Source organism: Ambystoma mexicanum, chromosome 6q (assembly GCF_040938575.1).
Source record: "Ambystoma mexicanum isolate Mex_15411 chromosome 6q, UKY_AmexF1_1, whole genome shotgun sequence".
NCBI lineage: Eukaryota > Metazoa > Chordata > Amphibia > Caudata > Ambystomatidae > Ambystoma > Ambystoma mexicanum.
In genome coordinates this window covers 1,125,085,507-1,125,106,658 of record NC_090937.1, presented here as the reverse complement: position 1 = coordinate 1,125,106,658, position 21,152 = coordinate 1,125,085,507, and the positions used below count along the sequence as shown (strand labels likewise).

General features: G+C 50.0%; 1 protein-coding gene across 2 annotated transcripts in view; it reads left to right on the top strand.

Annotated features, from left to right (window-relative positions):
* Positions 1–21,152, top strand: part of ATP10D (ATPase phospholipid transporting 10D (putative)) — a 2,065,840-nt gene that overhangs the window by 909,038 nt on the left and 1,135,650 nt on the right. For both annotated transcript variants that reach the window (XM_069631716.1, XM_069631715.1), the window contains 2 exons: positions 16,186–16,313; positions 16,392–16,644. In XM_069631716.1, coding sequence (XP_069487817.1) covers positions 16,186–16,313; positions 16,392–16,644 — 381 coding nt within the window. The remainder of the gene's footprint in view (positions 1–16,185; positions 16,314–16,391; positions 16,645–21,152) is intronic.

Below are 21,152 nucleotides of genomic sequence, written 5' to 3'. Positions count from 1 at the left end.
TACGTTGGTCCCGGATTGGTCAGTTCACTCGATGTCTCGGGTGGGGTGGCATCTCTTCATCCGGGTTGGTCGCTTGGTTGGTGGGAGGATTGACGTCAAGTATCTTGTGCTCCATATGGGTGAAGGTCAGGTCGCTGGGAGGCAGGGTGGTCACTATCTAAGCTAACATAATATATTCACAAAAAATGCATGCAGTAAATAAGAGTTGTTCAAAGATCATCAGTAGTTTATCATGTCTCCATAAAAGTGTCACATATATCTATACTATCAATAACATAGGATTATACAAGTCTTAGGTTAAAGGTCTTGACCGCTATAATACACTGGTTGAAGTTAAGTTCTGTACACATTGGAATCTCTGGTATGTGGCATTTGTTAGTGGTAGGCAACAATATATTGCAGCAGGGGTCTAATGTTAGTTGGGGGTGTTCTGGGTGGGTATCATGGCATGGTCAGTGGTCTGGCACATGAAAAGAATATCTTGTAGGGACATAGGGTCACAATGGCAGTAAGTTTCCACGGGCAAAGGTGCGGGAAGGGCAATGACACGTTTGTGGAGATGGACGAGCTATGTGCTTAGCTCATGCTGGTTCACATGCAGGACAGTGATCTCAGAGGAAGAGCGATGTTTTACATTTATTATTGTGTTGCAAGCATCTCCGGCTTCATCGTAAGAATGGATCCGCAAAGTTTTCCAGTCAAGAGTGAGAACGAGGGTGGGGGCCCTGTTCTCTGCGCGCCTGGCCGTGCTGCTGCGAGAAAAGGGAAGAGAAGCATTTTTGTACTATCGCAGTGAGGCCTAGTCACCAAGATGGAGTGGAAAGGGGGTACAAAAATGGATGCCCCGTGTCCTGCTCAGTGGTCCCATCTACGCGAAAGTCAACCAAAGTTAACATTGCATAAGGGCAGGGGGCGAACCCACCACTGGAGGCACTTGGTCCAAGTTTTGTACTGAGAAGTTGAGGACGCGAGGGGCCTGGTGGCCCCTCGCTCCCACACATTTAGTAGGACTGAAGAGTTTGGGCTCAGCGCTTTAGGTGTCCCTTTCTTTCATAAGGCCCATTCCCAGACCTTCCAATAGGTTCTCATTGCGGAGAGGACAGTTGGCCAGTATCTGTGGGCTGGCCCCGAAGCATGCAGCAGGGAGCTCAATGGAGGAGGGCACTAGGCTTGTTCTGTCAATGCTCATTTCGGGGTTTGAGTGGGGAGTGACCACAACACTGTTCGCGAGTTGTGCCGCCACATAGTAGTGGTGCAGGTTTGGCACTCCCATTCCACCCCATTCGGCTGCTCCCTGTCATTACTGCCCTTGGGATTCAAGCCTTTCCTTTCTTCCATATAAACCGGAGTCGTCATTTTTGGAGGTGCTGGAGTGGTTTGACAGGAATTTCCACTGGCTAGGGGTCGAGCATGCGTATAAGAATCTAGGCACAAGGTTCATTTTGCAGGCCGCGATTCTTCCTAGTAGGGAGATTTTCTGGCCTGGTCATCTGTTGAGGTCTGTTTCTAGCTCGTTGAACAGAGGGGTGAAGTTTTCTGCGTAGAGGTCTCTAGGGGTTGCTGTGATTTGTACTCCCAAGTTATTGCTTTCGTGTTCCATGCTAGAATGTATACCTAGCGTAGCTCGTTTAGTGTACTCTTGGACATCTCTATTGCTAGGGCCCCAGATTTAGGGTAATTGACGGAGAAGCCTGCCCCCTCTTTGAATCGATCCAGTTCGGCCAGGGATTCTAGTAGAAAAGAGACGCTATCTGTAAGGGAGAGCATTACGTCGTCTGTGTATAGAGACACCTTGTGTTGTTCCCCTTTTACGTCTACTCCTCTAATAGCCGTGTTATTGCAAATTCTTTGGGCAGAAGGTTCCATTATGAGAGCGTAGACAAGGGGGGAGAAGGGCATCCTTGCCTTGGCCCACACGAGAGCTGAATTGGGGTTGACCGCTACTGGTTCACTTTCAAGGATGTTCTTGGGGATTTGTAGTTGGCCAGTATCATTTTGTGGAAAAGAGGGCCGAAGCGGAATGCCTCCAGGACTAGTTTCGTAAAGGCCCAGTCTTACTCTTACGTCCCGTCCCCTTTCCTCCATACTGCATGGGCGTCCTTTCCAAGGGACAGGAGATGGAACCTTTTTCACCAGAAAAAACCTTCTTCCCCAGAAAAAACCTTCTTCCCCTTTAAATTTAGAGGGGAGCGGGGGTGTGGCACTCCTCAGTCCCCTTTTCCACAATGACAGTAACGGGCCGAATTCACCAACGCTCCTGGGTTTGGCTTCAGCCATTTAATTCCACGTGCAGATACTTCTTCTCTTTGTCTTTTTTTGTCTTTTTATCATTCAGGTACTCGGTCCTCGGGCTCCTCCCAACTTCAGACCCCCACGCCCTCTGCCTATGCTGCCTTGGCCCAGACCACAGTTGGCAAGCTTGCACAGCATGAAGAACAGACTAGTCCAGTGGAGGGAGCTCTTCTAGAAGTCCCCTCCAGAGGGTCTCAAGATTGATCCAGGCCCAAGGTATGGTTTCTATTTTCCATCGCACCCCGCAAGGGAGACTCCTTCCCAAGAACTAGCCTGCGCAGGAGGGGACTGCTCAGGTTCTCGTACCAGCACGTGCACCGAGGCTGCCGCAGCTACCGGCCTACAGGGTGAGTGATCCTCGGATCCTCCCGGTGACAGTGTTGAGGGACCGGAAGGTTCTTGTACCAGGTCTTCACCCGAGGGGCTCCGCCCTAGTACCGGCAATACGTCCGAGGGGGCGCCTAAACGCAGCTCTTCCAGCCCTAGGGCCTAGGGTGTCGCAGCTACCGGATCTAGGCCCGAGGAGCAGGGCAGGCCTCGCGATCCACACCCAAGAGTCTTGGAGGAGGCTGGGCCCATCGTGCCAAGCAACACGATGCAGGCACGTGGCAGGCAGCTCGACAAAATGGCCACCATGCCAGACATCAGCACCCGTCAGACGCCATTCCAGGAGTTCGGCGAGGAACGAGTGTCAAGGTGGCACTGGCCTCAACCAGGTACGTGGCCTCAACCAGGTACGTGGCCTACAGCCTATCCTTAATTTGCGCAGGGCGGGTTCCTGCTGTGTACGTTTGGGCAGGGTATGCAGCGGCTCCTGCGTCTATATCCCCTACCACTCCTCCGGCCTGTTAAGACAGGTTCTTTGAGAGGTTCTTCGCGCTCATGAAGGCTCCTCGGATGGGGGTTATCCTCAGGGATGCCATCAGGGACGCGCTCCCTCCAATGCTTCCAGCACCTCAGGCTCCCCCGCCGGCACCCCTGGCCCCGGCGCAGCCTCTGCCTCTGCCCCTCCAGGCGGTTCCGTACCAGCCTCCTCCACAACCTCCAGCTCCGGTCCCAGTACCCCAGCTGCCGGCTCCCGCTACTCCCCCACTGATGCGGGACCCTCAGGATATGGATGAGGAGGACCACCCTGACACGCCCGCGTCAGCCAGGGCCTTCCACCGACATCTGGCAGCGCTGGCGGGGTACCTGGGCCTGCCTCAACCCGAGGTCAAGCATGCGGCAGAGGAGATCCTTGCTGAAGTCCTCACGCAACGCCCCTCTGCCAAAGCAGGAATTCCACTGCAGACTGATGTAGTCTCCTTGGCTAAAAAGGGTTGGCTCAAACCCCACTCTGCCCAGCTGGTCAATCGACGCCTGGACGCCAAGTACAGGCAGATGAGGGGGATATGCTTGCTATCGGCCCATCCTCAGCCACACTCCTCTGTGATCGCTGCGGCAGCACTATACTTCAAGCCTCAGTCGTCATCAGCTTCCTCCTCTGCAACGCTGGTAGGCAAGGAGGAGAAGATCTTGGAGGCTTACGGGAAGAAGCTGTATTCCAACTCGTCCTTGCATCTTCGTCAAGTCAACGCCGATGCCATGCTGGTGGAAGCTAACCAAAGGTTATGGTGGGAAATTGCAGACTTCCTCCTGGAACTCTCTACGCAGAGCCAATCACGGTTCAAGGCGGGACTGGCTGAGACCAAGCTGGTGGCGCAGGACCTCATGGAGTCCACTGTGGCCCATATTGACACCTCTGGCCGTGCCATTTGTATCGCCACGGACATGAGAAGGACAGCCTGGCTACGTGCAACAAAATTCAACCCGAGCGTCCAGGAACACATCTTAGATCTTCTGTTCGAAGGGGGTGACCTCTTCCACTCCACAACGGACGAGGAGCTGGACAAAAAGAAAAACCGCTTGCAAACTGCCAAGTCTTTCTCTATCTTGACAAAGACCACGCCCAAATCGTACACCCAGTCACAGCAGCGCTCCGACAAGGGGCGTATGTACGGGGGGGTTCCAGGCAGCCGGACCGCTCACCGACTCCAAATCGGCGCAAGCAACAAAAGGGGTGGGGGGGGGGGAGTAAGGGCTTTTTACAGTCCCCCCTCCTCCGTAACAGCCTCTGATGGAAAGAAGGCATGACACGCCCCTTCGGGTCCACGTGTCTCCAGTGGGGGGGCAGGCTTGCTCTCCAGGCACATTTCTGGTGCCAGAATTTCAGACCCCTGGATCCTCTCCGTAGTATTCACGGGGTGCTGCCTACCCATCCCAGCCTCTCCTCCCTCCTCGCCTCCACTCCCTCAAGTTGGGACAGCAACTCTTCTGGCAGAGATCCGCTCGCTCGTAGAGAGCCAGGCCATGGAGGAAGTCCCAGCCTCCCAGCGAGGCTTGGGCTTTTACTCCAGGATTTTCGCCAGTCAGAAAAAGAACCTGGCGGGCCTGAGAGTTGTGCTGGACCTTTCCACCCTCAACCTCTCCTTGCCTCTACAAAAATTCAAGATTGTTACGCTAGCTTTTATAGCAGAGACATTGTGCAAGGGAGACTGGATGTGTTCCCTGGATCTGAAGCACATGTACCTACACGTCAGGATGTGGCAGCCCCATTGTTCTTTCCTACGGTTCAGGATCATGGGCTACCATTTCCAATACAAGGTCCTTCCTTTTGGCCTCAACTTGGCCCCCAGGGTCTTCACCAGACTCATGAATACTGTGGCTATCCTCAGAGCGCAAGGCCTCCACATCTACCCATACCGCGATGACTGGCTCATCAGGGCTAAATATCGGAAAGCTTTCACCACTCTTCCCATGTCCTTATGAACACACTGCACTATCTGGGCTTTTCGCTCAATCTCAAGAAGTCGCAGCTGTAGCCCATGCAGACTCTGACAGTCTTGGACCTCATCTGGGACATGTGCTCTGAGAAGGTGTTTCTGTCGGAGGACAAGATTGCGGCCTTCAGGAGGGCCACAACTCACTTTCTCAGCAGAGAGGTGACCTCAGCCTGGTTGTACCAGCATCTCCTGGGTCTCTTGGCAGCAGTCCTGTTGCCTGTCCCTCACACGAGACTGAGACTGAGGATGAGGAGGATTCAGCTGCACTTCGCGGCTTCATGGAACCAGGAGCGGGGTTCTCAATCCGAGATGATCAACGTTCCTCCATCTCTCTGCCCAGACCTCATATGGTGGTCCAGGGATTGCAACCTATGGACGGGCAAGCCCTTTCGGCCTCCCACCCCGCGGGTCACCATCACCACAGACTCCTCACTCGAGGTCTGGGGAGCCACCCTGGACGATCTCTCGGTCCACAGCACCTGGACTTGACAGGAGCAGGAATACTACATCAATTGGTTGGAGCTGAACGCCATCTGGCTAGCTCTCAGAGCATTCCTTCCACTTTTCAGGGACGAAGTTGTCCTCATCCAGACAGACACCTCGAACAGCATGTACTATGTCAACAAGCAGGGATGCACCAGATTCCCTCTACTGTGCAGACTGGCAATCGGCATGTGGGAGTGGTCCCTGGAAAACGGCATCTACCTCACGGCAGTCCACCTTCTGGGGGAATCCAACCTGGAGGCGGACAGGCTCAGCAGGTTGGGAGCAGACTGTAACGAGTGGCAGCTAAACAACCTTGTTATTCAGGAAATCTTCAACAGATGGGGTCTCCCCAGGTGGATCTTTTTGCCACCTGGCACAACAAGAAGTGCCTTCAGTTCGCCTAATGGTAGGGACAGGGCCCCGGTCTCCCTGGGCGACGCATTTCGAATTCAGTGGAATGACTTGCGCCTTCCCGCCCATTCCACTGATTCACAGAGTGATTTGCAAGATCAAGGAGTCTCGCCAGCTCAACACCATCGTGATAGCTCCATGGTGGCCGGCCAGGCCATGGTTCTCAGAGCTGCTCAACCTATCGGCGGTGCCGCCCATTCACCTTCCGACGGGCCCAGCACATCTTCTGGCGCAGCAGGGTGTCAGTGTCATCCACCCCGCACCACAAAAACTAGCCCTCACAGTGTGGTTCCTGAGCAGGTAACGCTAAGGCACCTCAGCCTCTCCCAAGCCAATCTGGAGATCATACAGGGCGTCAGGAGCAAGGCTACCAGGGCCCAGTATAAAAGTAAATGGACCAGGTTCTGCCACTAGGCAGACTCCAAGGACATCAACCCCCTGGTATGAACTCTCCTTCACGGCGCACCTCGCCCACTTAGGTGCGCAGATGGACACCTGCTGCACTTAACTCGCAGCCATCTGGGCCTAAGGAACTCAGAGGAAGGGGTCTTCTCCTCCTCCAATCCGATTGTCAAACATTTGATGGGGCTCGCAAGGCTCTACCCGCCCATCAGGAGGCCACACCCCGTGTGGGACCTGAGCATAGTCCTGGGCACCCTGGCGTACAAACCGTTCAAGCCAATGGCGCCTGTGGACATCTGGCTGGTCACCATCAAGACGGCCTTACTGGTAGGCCTCACCTCGGCTCGAAGAGTCGGTGAGATCCAGGCGCTCGCCGCCTCAGAACCATATACTACCTTTCACAGGGACAAAGTAGTCCTGCAGACGCACCCAGCATTTCTGCCTAAGGTGCTGCTTTCCATTTGAACGAGGAAATTGTTCTTCAAATGTTTTTTGCTGATCCAAAGGACGAGGCACAAAGAGTTCTGCACTGCCTAGATGTCAGGTGTGCCCTGAAATTGGACCTGGACAGGACCAAGGGCTTCCGCAAGTCAGATGCCCTGTTTGTCACCTTTGGTGGTGCAAGACAAGGCTATCAGGCCTCCAAGGCTTCCATATCACACCGGATGGTCTCGGCCATCAAAGAAGCATATGTGGGGCAGCCCACGCAGTCAGGGCGAAGGCAAAGGCCATCGCATTCCAGTGCCATGTCCCTTGGCATGTCATAAGCAGGGCGGCCACTTGGGCCTCTCCCTCGGCTTTCTGCAAGCATTACTGTTTGGATGCCAGCTCTAGATCTGATGCAGCTTTCTGACAGGCAGTTCTCAGGAACCTATTTGCTTAAGGAGGATCTCCTCTCCACCCTGGGGCTACATTCAGTTGTAATTGCCCATGCAGTATGGAGGAAGGGGACGGGACTGTAATTAGAAGTTACTCACCGTAGTGACTAACGTACTCTTAGTCCCTTTTCCTCCATACGTCCCACCATCCTCCTCACCCCCCCGCCCCTCCTAATAATACTGGTGTCATTAGGCAATGTTCAATCTATTGTTGACGCGTCAATGGGGACTGAGGTGTGGCTGCGTCAAGGGAGTGCATGCTCACAGGGCCGCACCCCTGCGTGCCTCTAAATTTAAAGGGGAAGGTTTTTTTCTGGTGAAAAAGGTTCCGTCTCCCGTCCCTTGGAAGGGACGCCTATGCAGTATGGAGGAAAGTGTCATGGGCGCTACTCCCGAGGGGCATAGACTGGCCCAGCGCCCTCGGAAGCAGACCCGTCTTCCACTACTCCGGACCCAGCAGACCCCTACAGGGGCCCTTTGGACCGTGTCCTGGCGCCTTTGGCGCCAGGCTCATGAAGGGTTTCAGTCCCGGCGCCATAGGCTCATATTGATAAACAGTGTAATAATGCTTGGGTGGACTTACCTGAGGCAGACCATGCTGCATATTTACCCAGAACAATCCAGTCTGGTTGAAGTCCCCAGCCATCAGGGCTGGGAGGAACTATTCCCTCCATTCAGGAACTCTTTTCTTACCTGGGTGGAACCGGTGGAAGAACACACACTGGAAGCACTTCTCTGCTATTTAAACCACGCCCGATGGAAAACACGTGCTTCGCGTTATTCTGCAGCAGCAGCAGGACGCTCACCGAGTCGGCTCCTGCATTCCAGGTCCAGAGTCCTCTTCAGCTTCCGCGCAGCAACCTGTGGATGAAGAAAGACACAGAACAATACTTACCAGATCCTGGAATCGAGTCACCGGCAAAACCTGCAAAGAATAAACATAAGGTTAGAAAAGTGCAACTCGCTCGCAGCCACGCCCGCTTACCTGATCCATCCGTGATTGCAACGGAGCTAACCGCGGCCTTCTCTTCGGCAGCTTCTCTGCACCTGAAAGGCAAAGGACATAATTAAAAAGGGGTTCGGGTGAAGGCAGTCGCATTCATCTTAACTTACCAGTTTTTGCACGCGCAGAAGCGGCCGCATCAACCGCAGCATCCCGGCACCTGAAAAGTAGAAAAAGGACATTATTAGAGGTGCCATTAAAAGCGGCCAACGAACATTATACTTGCGTGCATCGGCACGTGCAGCGGCAACGGAAAACTACACACACAGCATCCCGAGGCCTGAAACAAAGGAAAAGGGACATTATTGAGGTGCCCATCTTTTAAAGCCTAAAGACTACAGTATACTTACAGGCATCTGCTCGTGCAGTAACGGCGGCATCGCTCTTCGGCATCCCAGCACCAGTGCCACAACTAAGGCCGCAAAAGACTTGAGCCTCAACACTGAACTCATCCAGTGACGTAACTGGAATCCACGCACCCCTGCACCAGACGCAGGATGGTGAGCTCAGCATTTATACGCCTAAGGTGAGAGCTCGCCGAGACAAGTAGAAAGCTAGGCTGTGGGAGAAACTGGCGATTGGTGGGAGAAGGAATCCCATCAAACGGTGATTAACCCTTTTTCTTCCACCTGCAGAAAACTTACCTTGCAAGTCAGACATTCGATAAGAGGAAGCCCAGTCCTGAGAGTCGTCCGAGCTCTACACTTCTCCATTGAAGAAACGATAGCAGCCCAGCCGGGATCAGCGCCTCCGTGGGAATCAGGTGAGCGTTACAGAAAGGGGACTATGGACTAAGAGTACGTTAATAACTATGGTGAGTAACTTTTATAATATTTTGTCGAAGGCCTTGGTGTCATTTAAGGTCAGTAGAGCCATTTCCTTATGCGCTGTTGACGGCACTTCGATTAGGTTGATTGCTTGGCGGATGTTATCCCCGGCACCTCTTCCCAATATGAACACCGTCTGGTCTGTGTCTATTAGGTCTGGGAGAGTTTTCACCAGTCTGTTTGCCAGAACCTTGGAGTATATGTTTGCATCTATGTTCAGAAGCGTAATGGGTCTGTAGGAGGCATAGCTTCTTGGATCCTTCCCAGGTTTAAATAAAAGTATTGTGGTCGATTCTTCCATCGATTGAGTTATTGTTCCTGTTTCCTGGAATGAGGTGAAGAGATCTGTTAGCGGCTTTAACAGGTGGGCTTTAAAAAGTATGTAAAATTTGGAGGAGAAGCCATCCAGGCCAGGGGCTCTGTGTTTCAGGGCCTTTATTACTGCGTCTACTTCCTCCGGTGAGATCGGCAAGTCTAAGCCCTGTCTGTTTCTAAGCGATGGGGAAGGGTGGCTTCCTCAATGTACTGCTTTTGCTGCTCTGTTAATCTGTGGGAAGCTGTCATGGTGCTTTGTAGGTGTGCCACTGCTATTTGTAACTTGGTGGCCTCCGCATATTGAGTTACCCCTTCAGTGTCCTTCAGGCCTGTGATGTAATTCCGAGAGTGGGCTTTCGCCAGTTTTCCTGACTAAGAATTTATTAGCTTTGTTGCCGTTGGCATAGTAACATTGCTTGGTTCTGCTGAGGATTTGAGCCGTGTCTTTCGCATAGCATGCTTCGAGTTTGCTGCAGGCGAGACGTAGGGCTCGGGCCGCCTTGGGTGACCAGCTTTTATGCTGTTTTGCCTCTGCTACTGCTATGTCTTTGTCCAGGACTTCTCGTAGCTTTGAGCGTCGCTTTCGGTAAGCTGTTTTGTGGACTATTGGCTCCCCCCATTGTGACAGCCTTCATTGCTTCCCATCTTGTGGCAGGAGACTTATCTTCATTGCTGTTTTCTACAAAATAGTTGCAGATAGCTGTGGTCGTGTGTCCCGCAGCAACAAATCGTTTAGTAACGGATCATACAGGGACCATTGGGATCTCGTCTGCGGGTCTGGGTCATACAGCTGGACTGTCAGGATTACCGGGGCATGGTCAGATATCGCTTTAACCCTATTAATGTCTCGTCTGTGAAGGAAAGCAGCAGTGGGCTAGTGAGCAATAGGTCCATACGGGAGGAGGTGCAGTGCACCTGTTCGAAGAAGTCGTCTTTTGTGTCTGGGTTCAGAACTCTCCAGGCGTCTACCACTTCAAAGGTTTTGAAGCAGTGGAGTAGGGCCAGTACGATTTTGAAATCCTTTGGTGCTGGTGGATGGGATTTGTCCGTCAGTGGGTTTGGGACCCCGTTGAAGTCTCCTACCATCATTATAAGGCTTTCGAGGAACGGATGAATATCTGTTTCTAAGTCTTGATAGAAGTCCTCTTGTTTCTCGTTGGGAGCGTATATTAAGACTAGAGTGTAGAGCTGCCTGAACAGCTTGCTCTTCACAGCGATATAGCGTCCTTTGGGGCTTTTCAGCGCCTCTAATTATGTAAACGGGACCTCTCTGGCCACTAAGATTGCTGTGCCCCCTCGTTTGGAGCCTCTGACGCCAATTACTGTTTTGGGAAGGCTCTGCTCCTTAGCCAGTGGAAGTCGGCTGGGACCAGGTGGGTCTCCTGCCGGAAGACCACTGAGCTTGACAAGTCTGAGTCGATGCAGCACTAACTTCCGTTTGCTGGGGGCGTTCAGGCCTCTGGTGTTAAGGGTTACAAAACAAAGTTTTTGATGAGGCGGTGCGTCTCCCGTCTGGTCTTCCTCTTCTAAAGGTGCAGGGGGTCTTGGGGGGGGGGGGGGGGGGAATTCCATTGTAGTCTTAAGTCTGTCGTTTTCTTGCATATCCGCTCAACCAGGGTTTTAACCTTTTGTGAACATGCACCATTTCCAACAGTATAACTTTGAATAATAACCAACTTCCAGTGGGGCCCATCAGGCTTTGAGCCGAAGAGAGTGTACACTCCTAGGGTCAGGGTGAGCCATGCAGGCTCCGAGAGTTCCTGTTTCATCTTGGGGAGCTACGATTGATGTTGTTTGGGGTCCGTAGGTTGCAGGTCTTTGTGAGAGAGTTCTGGGGTGAACTTTCATGACTTGAAGGGCGAGAATTTTGCTTTCCACCACCGGCGTGCCACTCTAGCCCAGGAATTTCGTTGGACCTTCGGGTCTTCTCTCAGGCCACCTGAGGGGGGATTTATTTGTCAGGTCTTCGTCCAGGGTAGAAGATCCTCCTGTCAATATGCCTTTGGCCTCTCCTAGAGAATTGATTGTGCAGAGTTAGCCTTCAAAGGTGAAGCGGAGTGTTGCCGGGAAGAGCCAGCAATATTTTATCTTTTGGTCTTGTTGGAGGAACGTTGTTAGAGGGCTTTAGTGTTTCCGCTTTTGTACTGTCGCTGCTACCAGGTCCTGATATATCTGGATTTGAGATCCCTGGTAGGTTAGGCCACGCTGCGTGTGACTGGCCGTCATGTCTTGTTTAGTGGAGAAAAAGTGGACCCGGGTGATTATATCTGCTGGACGAGGGGGAAGTTCATCAGGGTCTCCCACGGTCACACAGCCTTTGGGTTTGATAAAGTAGCAGTAGGGGTTTGTTGCAGTCCGGGAGGAGTGTCTGAAAGAGGTCCCCCACGTATGCTTGTAGGGCCTGGTCTATAATTGTTGTTGGGAACCCTCCGATGCAGACGTTGTTCCTTTGGGCCCTGTTTTGCGTGTCTTCCTGCTTACATGCTATATCTTGTTATTATCTTCTTTGCACTTTCTTCTGGAGCTCCGCAGGTTGGGCTACGTGGTTTAGGGCTTGCTCCTCCGATTCGCTGATCCTCTGTTCCACTTCCCCCATGCAGTCGAGTTTCTCCACCTAGGAAGATATTTCTGTCATACAGTTCCTGAACTCCGCCTTTATGTCCACCAGAAGGGATTGTATGTCCTCCTTGGTGGCCCAGTGACCTGACTATCTATCTGGACAGTGGGTTGTGGCTTGTCCCGGGCTCTGATTTCTTGCTCCTATCCTGCTGCAGCATGGCGGCGATGTCTGTTGCTTTCTACGGTTTGTGTTTAGCCATTGCGTCTGGGGGCGTCTGAAGATGTGGGGATGTTTCCGGTGTGAGTTGCTGCTGGCTGCTTTCCCAGTGCTCTGTTGGTAATGGGCCTGCCTCTCCCTCCCCTTCAAGTTCTGTTTGGTGGCGGGCTGCTTTTGGAGACCCTGGGGAGGGGTTTCTTGTATTCCTGCTTGTCTGAGGTGTGCCGGCGAGGGGGGGGGCGGACTTCCTTTATATTATTCACCTATGTTGTCCCTCCGGGGGCTGCCTCATCCTCGCCAACTGCCAGTTCTGCAGACTCTGTGTCCACTTGCCTTGCTGATGGTATGCTGCACCAGGGCTCAGTGTTGCAAGGGCTGTCAAGTCGACCCACACCCTCTTCCTTGCCTCTTCTCCTCCACTCCCAGATGAGAGGGCACGCCGACTGCCGCCTCGCGCCTCCCACGCCAACTCAGCTGGGCGGCTGCGGGTGCCTGCCATTGTTGCTGCTGGCTACTGGTCCCGACCTCAGCCTATGAGGGTCCTCTCCTCACAGTAGGGAAGGTCTGCAGCCTCGCCTCCCCTCTCCAGCATCCAGGATTCCGAGGCCCCACTCCTCTATGCTTCATCTGCAGGTGCCAGCATTCTGGTGATGTCCCACAGCGTGACTGGGCAGACCGCCTCCTGTTGCCTCCACAACTGGGAAGCACCTATATGTCTGCTGTCTTTTCAGTTTGCGCGGGGTCTCACTGTGCGCCCCGCCAGGAGGCTGTCATGTTGTGGGTTGTCTGTTGTCGGGCCGGACGATCTTCGGTCCCGGTTTCCTGTGGTTGTGGGCTCCCGTTTTCCCTGCAACTGAAGAGCTTTACACCATGGACTTTCCGCAGCTATTCAATGCTGCCCCTTGTTCAATGTCATGGGATTAAGGCCATGTACCAGCTAATACGGCTCGCAGCCCGCCGGAACTCTCAAGGAAGCACTGCATAGCCGGTGCTCCAAGCCACGCCCCCTTTTCATTGTTTTTAACCCTTACCTCTGCCAGTCCGCCCAATTCTAAATCCTTTTATTTTACCGGACTTTATCCCCCTACACTTTTCTTTAGCTGAACGGGTTGTATTATACAGCCAAGGGCTGATCATCTTAACTTTTGAGTTAGTTTAAAAAAAGAAATGATCAAATTGACAAATTAAGCACGATTTGTCCTTTTGTTCTTTTAACTCTCACTGGAGACTAAGCTTATGACCTCTACACTATAAATCCAATGCTTTCAGCGAAGATAATTAAATGGAGAAGGATCAAGTTTTTAAAACCATGCAGGGCGTTGTAGGGGAACCGCATGATGTCAAATCTGACATCTTGTAAACGGCTCGCACAAGGCAGGAGAGAGTGAAACACTTGGCTGCATTCACTCAGTAGCCAGAATGAAATGTTTGTTTATTTTTGCAGGCATTGTTGAGTTTATAGCGGCCATCGGCTAATTTTGCATTTTTTTTGCAAATCTCAGAATCGCTATAAGATGGATGGTCTGTTAAGTGTGAAGATGATCTGCCATCTTCTAACCTTTTCCTCCACCAGCCTACTTCTTCAAACTTTGGTTCTTTATCGTCTCAACTAATGCTGTTCTTTATACATTGGCCTGTCATAACTACGCCTTCCTTCCTCTGCACTGAATTCTTCACTCCGCTGTCAGAATCTTGTTTACCCTTTCTTTGTCTTCTCGAATTTCTCCCGAGATTTCTCCCTATTTGACCCGTCTCTACTGGCTTCCAATAAATTTTTGCTTCGAGTTTCATTTCCTTGCTTTTGTTTTTAAAAGTATTCACTCACTGGCTTCTCCCCATCTCTGCTCCTTGATTTCTCTGTACCACCCTGTATGTGACCTTTGCTCCTTCTCGGTTTCTCCTCTCTGTCCCTCCATCCCGTGCGCTTCCTCCATTTCAGCTCCTTCAAACTTCTTGCCCCTCATTTTTGAAATGCTCTTCTTGATATTCGCTCCTTCCCCTTTTAATCTACTTAAAAAACGCCTGCAAGCTCATCTAGTTCAGTCTCTCTTAAACTTTCCTCTCGCTTGAAATCCTGCCTTGTGAATTTTGTTGCTGGGATTTTATTTTTTCTTTGCATCTATTGTACCGATTATTGCTATGTCCAGCGGTTTCGATAAAGCACTATATAAGATTTGTAAAATAATAAATAATATGGGAATATCATGGCTAGGTAGGATCACAGCTATCAACATGTATGTGTTTCCACTGGAGGGGGGGATCGGGCAGTCGGTCACAAGCCTGGCACTACATACACTCCCTTTCCTTGATTATTTCACTGGATCTCAAAGGGGGGCCCTCTGTTCCTCAACCCTTACTTCCTTGCACTATTGGGACAGGGCCTTACGAAATTGTAAAGTCCCAGTGGGTTTGGGTCTATTGTCCCCGGTTCTGGGTAATCCTATAATCACCCCTGGTCTCCACCCACGGGCCTTGGCAGCATGGAGGAGAGGGGGCCTCACATACCTCTTTGCTTTGATGGGGGGATGTTTATCTCCCCTTTATCAAGTGTAAGTGACCATTCTGAATCCTGGGGAGTGAACGCATTAGTTATCTACAGCTATGATATTGGGCCTCTAACCCCATGAACGGGACGGGGGCGGGGGGCGTCTGCGCCTGCCTTCAGCTCTGGAAACTTCACTATGGGAGGGAATCAAGTCGAAAAAGATTTCCATTGTATACCGCTTCTGGAAGGGGAAGATCACCCCGAAAGCCTTCCCTTTGTTTCCCAGTGGGAGAGTGATTGGAAAGTTTCAATTTCACAGAATTCCTGGGCATGGATTTGCATAGGGCTAGTACCTCCTCCAAGTGTGTTACCAATAAGGAAGGTGCTTATAACATTTTTTTTGTAGATCGTATATGACTCCTGCTCAATTACATAAAATAGACCCGTCGTTCCCGCCCCTCGGTTGGTGAAACTGTGGGGCTCATAGGGACATAGTTCATTTTTGGTGGTCTTGTGAGAAGGCCCAAATTTACTAGAAGAGGTCTTGTCGCTTTTATACTTTTGGGGGATGTGGTGGAAGGTATTTACCCTATAAGTGGGCAGAACTCCACTTTGATCACCCACCTTCGAATTGCTGCCAGGGTTTCATTGGCCAGATGTTGGTCAGTGGGCATCCCGCAGATCAATGCATGGTGGTATAAACTGTGGGAGATCGCCTCAGCTGAAAAGATTGGGGTCTTGCAGTAGGATAGACTCTCTACATACGTGCAAGAGTGGCTCCAGCTCCTTGACTTTTGTATTCGGTTGCCGGATCGGCCGATGGAGCCCTTGCTTTAAAAACATTTTACACTACTCTGATTCGCCCTGGGGTTCTGCACTGAGCTCGTTGGTTCAAAACAGGGTCATTTGGTTTGAGCTTTTTTGGGGTCGTGCTTTGTTTGCTGTGTGTTCGTTGCCCTTGGACACAGTCTATCACTGATTTCTTGCTCAAATCCTGAGACTTAGTACTGTTTTGGTAAACATTCAGAAGTCAAAGTATATGCTGTGCCCGCTGCTGATTGTCTGCATTTTCTGTGTGATTATTAAATAAAGTTTTAAATAAATGATTTGTTGAGATTTGTTTGACATAGTCAGCTTGCAGACCTATAGTTTAAACGTATGCTTCGGTCAGACCAAACATAAGAGGGTAGGCAGTACAGCAGTGAGCAATATGGAGAGCTAGGTGTAGTTCTCTGGTTAGGAAATCCGAGCAATTAAGTTTTGTATAACTTCAGGAATCGTGTACATTTTTTGTTTGTTTTTAGCGTTTAGTGCACTTTCAGGCTTTTTCTATGTAAAAGGTTTTGTTGCTCAACTGTAATTTAAGACCTTTTTAGTTGGCACGAATTGCAATTGACACTTGAAATTAATATTCAGATAATGCACTGGAAACCTATAGTGAAGTTCAGAAAACAAATTAACCTTTTCTCTAATGGTTCTCTTGTTAAGGTCATTGGATATGGCTAAGTCGATATTCAGAAATGCCATTATTTGGTGTGCCAGAGTCCGATGGAAAACCGATCTCTCCAGCCTTAGCAGGATTTTATATGTTTTGGACAAATATCATCTTATTGCAGGTAACACATTAAACAAAATAACACATTTTTGTTTGTTATGGTTATCCTAAACTTAACAGTGCTTCATTGTTTTGGCAGGTTTTGATACCAATCTCTCTGTATGTTTCCATTGAAATTGTGAAACTTGGACAGATCTATTTCATCGAGAAGGATTCTGATTTCTTCTGTGAAAAATCTGGCTCCAACATTGAGTGTCGATCTTTGAATATTACTGAAGACCTTGGTCAAATCCAGTACATCTTCTCCGACAAGACTGGAACTCTCACTGAAAATAAAATGCTCTTCCGCAGGTGCAGTATTGCCGGGACTGAGTATTCACATGAAGAAAACGGTAAGAGCAAAAGAATAACATTTTCAAGGAACCATGGATATTTCAAAACTGCTTTTTTTCTGCATCGTAGCTATTCAAAGTCTCTGGAACCATGAGAAGATGAAATGCTTGATTAACAGCATGTTAACTTTTTATTTCTTGTAGCCATTGGGTGAATTGAATCATACAACACCTTAAAAAAAAGTATTTGCATTTTGTGAAAACCATCAGTTGGGACATTTCTTAAGCAATTAATAGCAACTCATTTGTTTTGATGCACATTTCACCTTGCAGCGTTCAGAAGGGAGCAGAAGACAAACGTGAGGTTTAATTGGTAAAGCCTCACTTTTAAAAGCATTTTAGTGTGCTTGTTGCCCGTGGCCTGCACTGGGGTTAGCACTACCCAGGCCCACCTCTCCCCACTCCCACTCCCACTGCCTGCCCTCATTGAGCTGGATTGGTGCTCAGAAAAGCACGTTTACCAGAACAACCACAACATAATGGTCACCCTTGGGGTAGCCGGCGGAGGGCAAGTGGATATGGGCAACTTGTTCCTGTTTTCCTATTCATCTGGTGCCCAGCCCTGCTCCGTCACCCCCACCCCACCCCACCCCCAAAATCCCCCAACCCAGAGGGCCACCGAAAAATGGTAAGGGACGATGTAACATACCACAGTTTGTATACTGCTTCTTGCGAAGTCTCTCCGCCTGAAACATTTGCAGTTTTTGGAATCTGCCATTTTGTTGCTACAGCGGAGTTTCATCACGTTTGGCCTTTGTTTCTGTGAGGTTTCACTACATATGAATTTTGCTGCGGCGGGATTGCACCATGTCTGGATTTTGCTACTGTGGTGCTCCACTACATTTTGAATTGTGCTACTGCAGGATTGCACAGTGTTTAAATCTTATTTGAATCTTGCTACTGTGAGATTTCAATTTGAAAATGACATTCCAATGAGGTTCCACCACGTTTGAGTTTCCTACTGTGAGGTCCCAGCACTTCTGAATTTAGCCTCTCTGAGATTCCACCACATTTTGAGTTTTACAACTGTGGGGATCAACCACATACATTCTGCTACTGTAAGGTTGCACCAAATTTGAATTTTGCTAGGTTGGGGTTTCACCACACCCTGAATTATTCTACTGCAGGGTTGCACCACACTTGAATTTTCTACTGCGAAGGATGTGAAAGGGCAGTTGTGGCTGGAGTCTGTTAATTTGGAGCTTTGTAAAAAAAACAATTTTGAATGTCTCTGGGTACTCTATTCCCACATTTGTTTTTAAGAAAAGACGCAAATTAAACACATAAGGTTGAAACACTTCTTTGTGATATAATCCCTTCTACAACACACATGAAAAGTTTCCACGAAACAGATATAAAATATGTGACCTCTCACCCTGATTTGTATGATTATTAAAACATGCACCCACCTGGGTTTTTCAGGGCAAAGCCAGGTTCCCTTATATATTTTGGGTCCAAAATGGCCATGCCATGAAGTTTTGTCCTGTCCTTTGGTCATCTTGCCCCTTCACCTTCTCCAGGTCGAGCCGACCCGGGTCAGTCCTTATTTGGGCATGCATTTTCCCACAACGTGCCAAGCTTTCGCTGAGTTCTGCATGCCTTGAGTGTGCGCCCCCAGGTTGTGGGCTGGACTATCTAGTTCCATTACACATCCTGGGTGCTAGAGAGTCTGGTGTGCTGTGAATGCCTGGGACCATTGTGGTCCATGATTGGTCCATGTATGGTATGCCTGCATCTCCCATTGGGTCCTCTTCGTTCTGGCGCGAAGTATCCTGAAACTAAGAAGCCAGGTCGAGGAACCACTGGTGACCCGCTGGAAGGTTTGGCACCCTGAGCACGCTGTCATCGTGTGGGACCCCACTGCATCTGGTCGTCCTAGAAGGTCTGCAGAGACGCTTTGACCCATTGGAATAGTGGGACCAACTATTCTCGTCACCTTCATCAAAACCTGCAAGTAAGCCTTTTTGGAAGCGTCCGTGGCCCAACCAGTGGGCTGACCAGCTTATGCAGGTGCTTTGCCCTGATACCGCCACCGTTTCGAGGAGGCCCTTGAAACTTGGTACATCGCATGCTCAGTGTTCACGGCACTCTAACACCGAATTTCGTACACGGGGCGTTCCCAGGTCTGGAGTAAAGTTAGTGCACCCGAACCGGAGTATATGCGGTTTCCGTGTGGCTCAGCTGTGGTGATGAACTTTGCAAGTTCATTGCAGCTGTGGTCCTCTGTTCCTGGAGCCTTCTACAGTGGAACTGGCCTGATCTATCCACCAGGAGTGGAGAAATCACCACTGTGCCGTTTGGGAATCAACGCTGTATGTTTGTTGCTGAAAGCTGCAGAGCCGCGAGATTGCTGCATTTGAGCCTGCAACCGAAGTGACCTCGACTGCCGAAATATGGTCTGGAGTGCACCGGGGGTCGGTGAGTAATTGCATCCCTAACCGGTGGCCCCTAGCGCATCCATCAATTTTTACACAAGTGGCCCCTGAAGGCCCCTCTCCTTTCCACTGCTAGTGTGAACTAGTTAACTATTCCCGAACTCTGGAACCTGCTCTGCCCAGCTGGGGAGTGTTAGGGAGAATTCTCAGAAATGTGCCAATTCCCTATATCTTAGAGACCCCCAGCAACTTTGCTGGATTTTGAGGACTTGTTTTTTTTTTAACCTGGCGAGAGTACGACCCTTTTTCCCACTCATGTATTTTAATGTGATTTCTGAGCTTTGTGTTTCTTTTTGGTTATGGAGCCTGACAAACTTCATAGGCATCATATTTTACATTGTGTCACACAGCACCTTCAGTGCAGTGACACAGGGAAGTCTTCCAGATTTCCTCAAGGTTTAAATACCTTCTCTGGGATAGACTACAGTTTCCCAGAGCAGTAAAGTGAAATTGACTTTACTTACATTTGTAACTTTCTAGACCCAGCACACACTATTTTACAATGGGGTGCTGGAGGGGTTACCTAGTATCCCCTTTTGTCTAACTTCTCATGTAACACTTTTTACCATTTCCTCACTGAATGACTGGTGGCAGTGGTTTCGTTTTTACTACCATGGTGTGCATTTACCGAAGGCTGCGTTCACAGCTGCAGTAAGAATGGCCCCGGTCTTCTTTTTTCACCATTTCTTTGTGGAAAGGTGGTACTTGAGATTTACTCTGCACGCCAAACCAGGCTTGGTTCCTTTGTCAGTTTTGTCTTTGGCGGGATTCACGAGTGAAGCCTGCCTCTGGCTCCTGGGTGTTTGGGGTAGGCAGGAAGTGACGGTGGTGCCTGAAAACTCCCTGTGCTTAGTGTCCTAGGAGACCCAAATGCACTCAGTGATGATTGGCCAGCTGACTGTCCAGCATGGACAGCCACCCTGCTGGGTGACTGACAGCCAGGATGGAATGAAAGGGAAAGAACTAAATAAAAGGAGTCTTTTGGCTTGGAAGGCAGAGTCGACCACTGGACGAAGGAACCGAAGAAGAACTTGAAGACCACGCCTGCTGCAATTCCTGGACCGTTGGTTTGCCCGGTGAAGCCCTGCTGCAGTGCCGAAATGCCAAGTTCGCATTGACGGAGAAACCCCTGCAATGACGACTTCTCCCCTTGAGTTGGTGGGACCAAACAACTCCAAAGTAAGCCACCTGGAAATACATCTCGGAGCTGGTTGAATTTCCACAGAGTTGCTGCTGGAAACTTTAGAGCCAGGGAGAGGAACACCAGTTTGTGTGTGTTGCTTTTAAGTTGGCCAAGAGCTCCAGGAAGATCCTCCAGACTCCCAGGAAGCAGGACTGACAGAGCATGAGCCCCCTCAGAGTGCGGGACACCAGAAGCAAGGAAAGTCCATCTTGACAGCCAGGAATTGCATTGTTGCTATTTGCGGTAGACGCGAGGAGATGAAACTCTGAACATCCACTGAAAGTGAATTTTGCCGGTTGCAAGTTTTGACTGTCCCAGTGCATTGCAGGAGTCCCCTGACATCCTTCCTCAGGAACAGTGAGATCTGCAGAGCTGCACAGGAACAGGAGTCATCTGCTGCATCTTTTCTTCATTTCAAAGGTACTGTACAAAGTCCAAGAGAACTTACCTCTTGCTGTAGAGTTGCTTGCATCTTCTACTCACAAGTCTAAACAGCCTATGGCCCTACATTGATTCATCTTTTTCTTCAAAGACTTCTGAAACCTTGTGCAAAGACTTTTCTATTTACCTGCAAATAAGTGTGTCAGCCCATATAGACTCTTGCCTATTGACTTTGGCTTAGCCTGTTTTAACTGAATTACTCTTATTGAGAGATCTGAAAGTATTTGCCTGCTTAAGAAATATTTGTGGTATCTTGTTTGCTTTAATAATCTTTCCCTTTTGACTTGCTCTTAACTACTTCTGAATGCCAACAGTAATACATTAATGTCAACAGCACCCTAGCAATTGAATTCACCTGTGGGTGTAGGTCTCTGCTGTATGCCATCCCAAATGGGTGTTTACTGATTCTGAACTTAAGAGAATGTATAGTTTTGAAGTAGATGTGTATG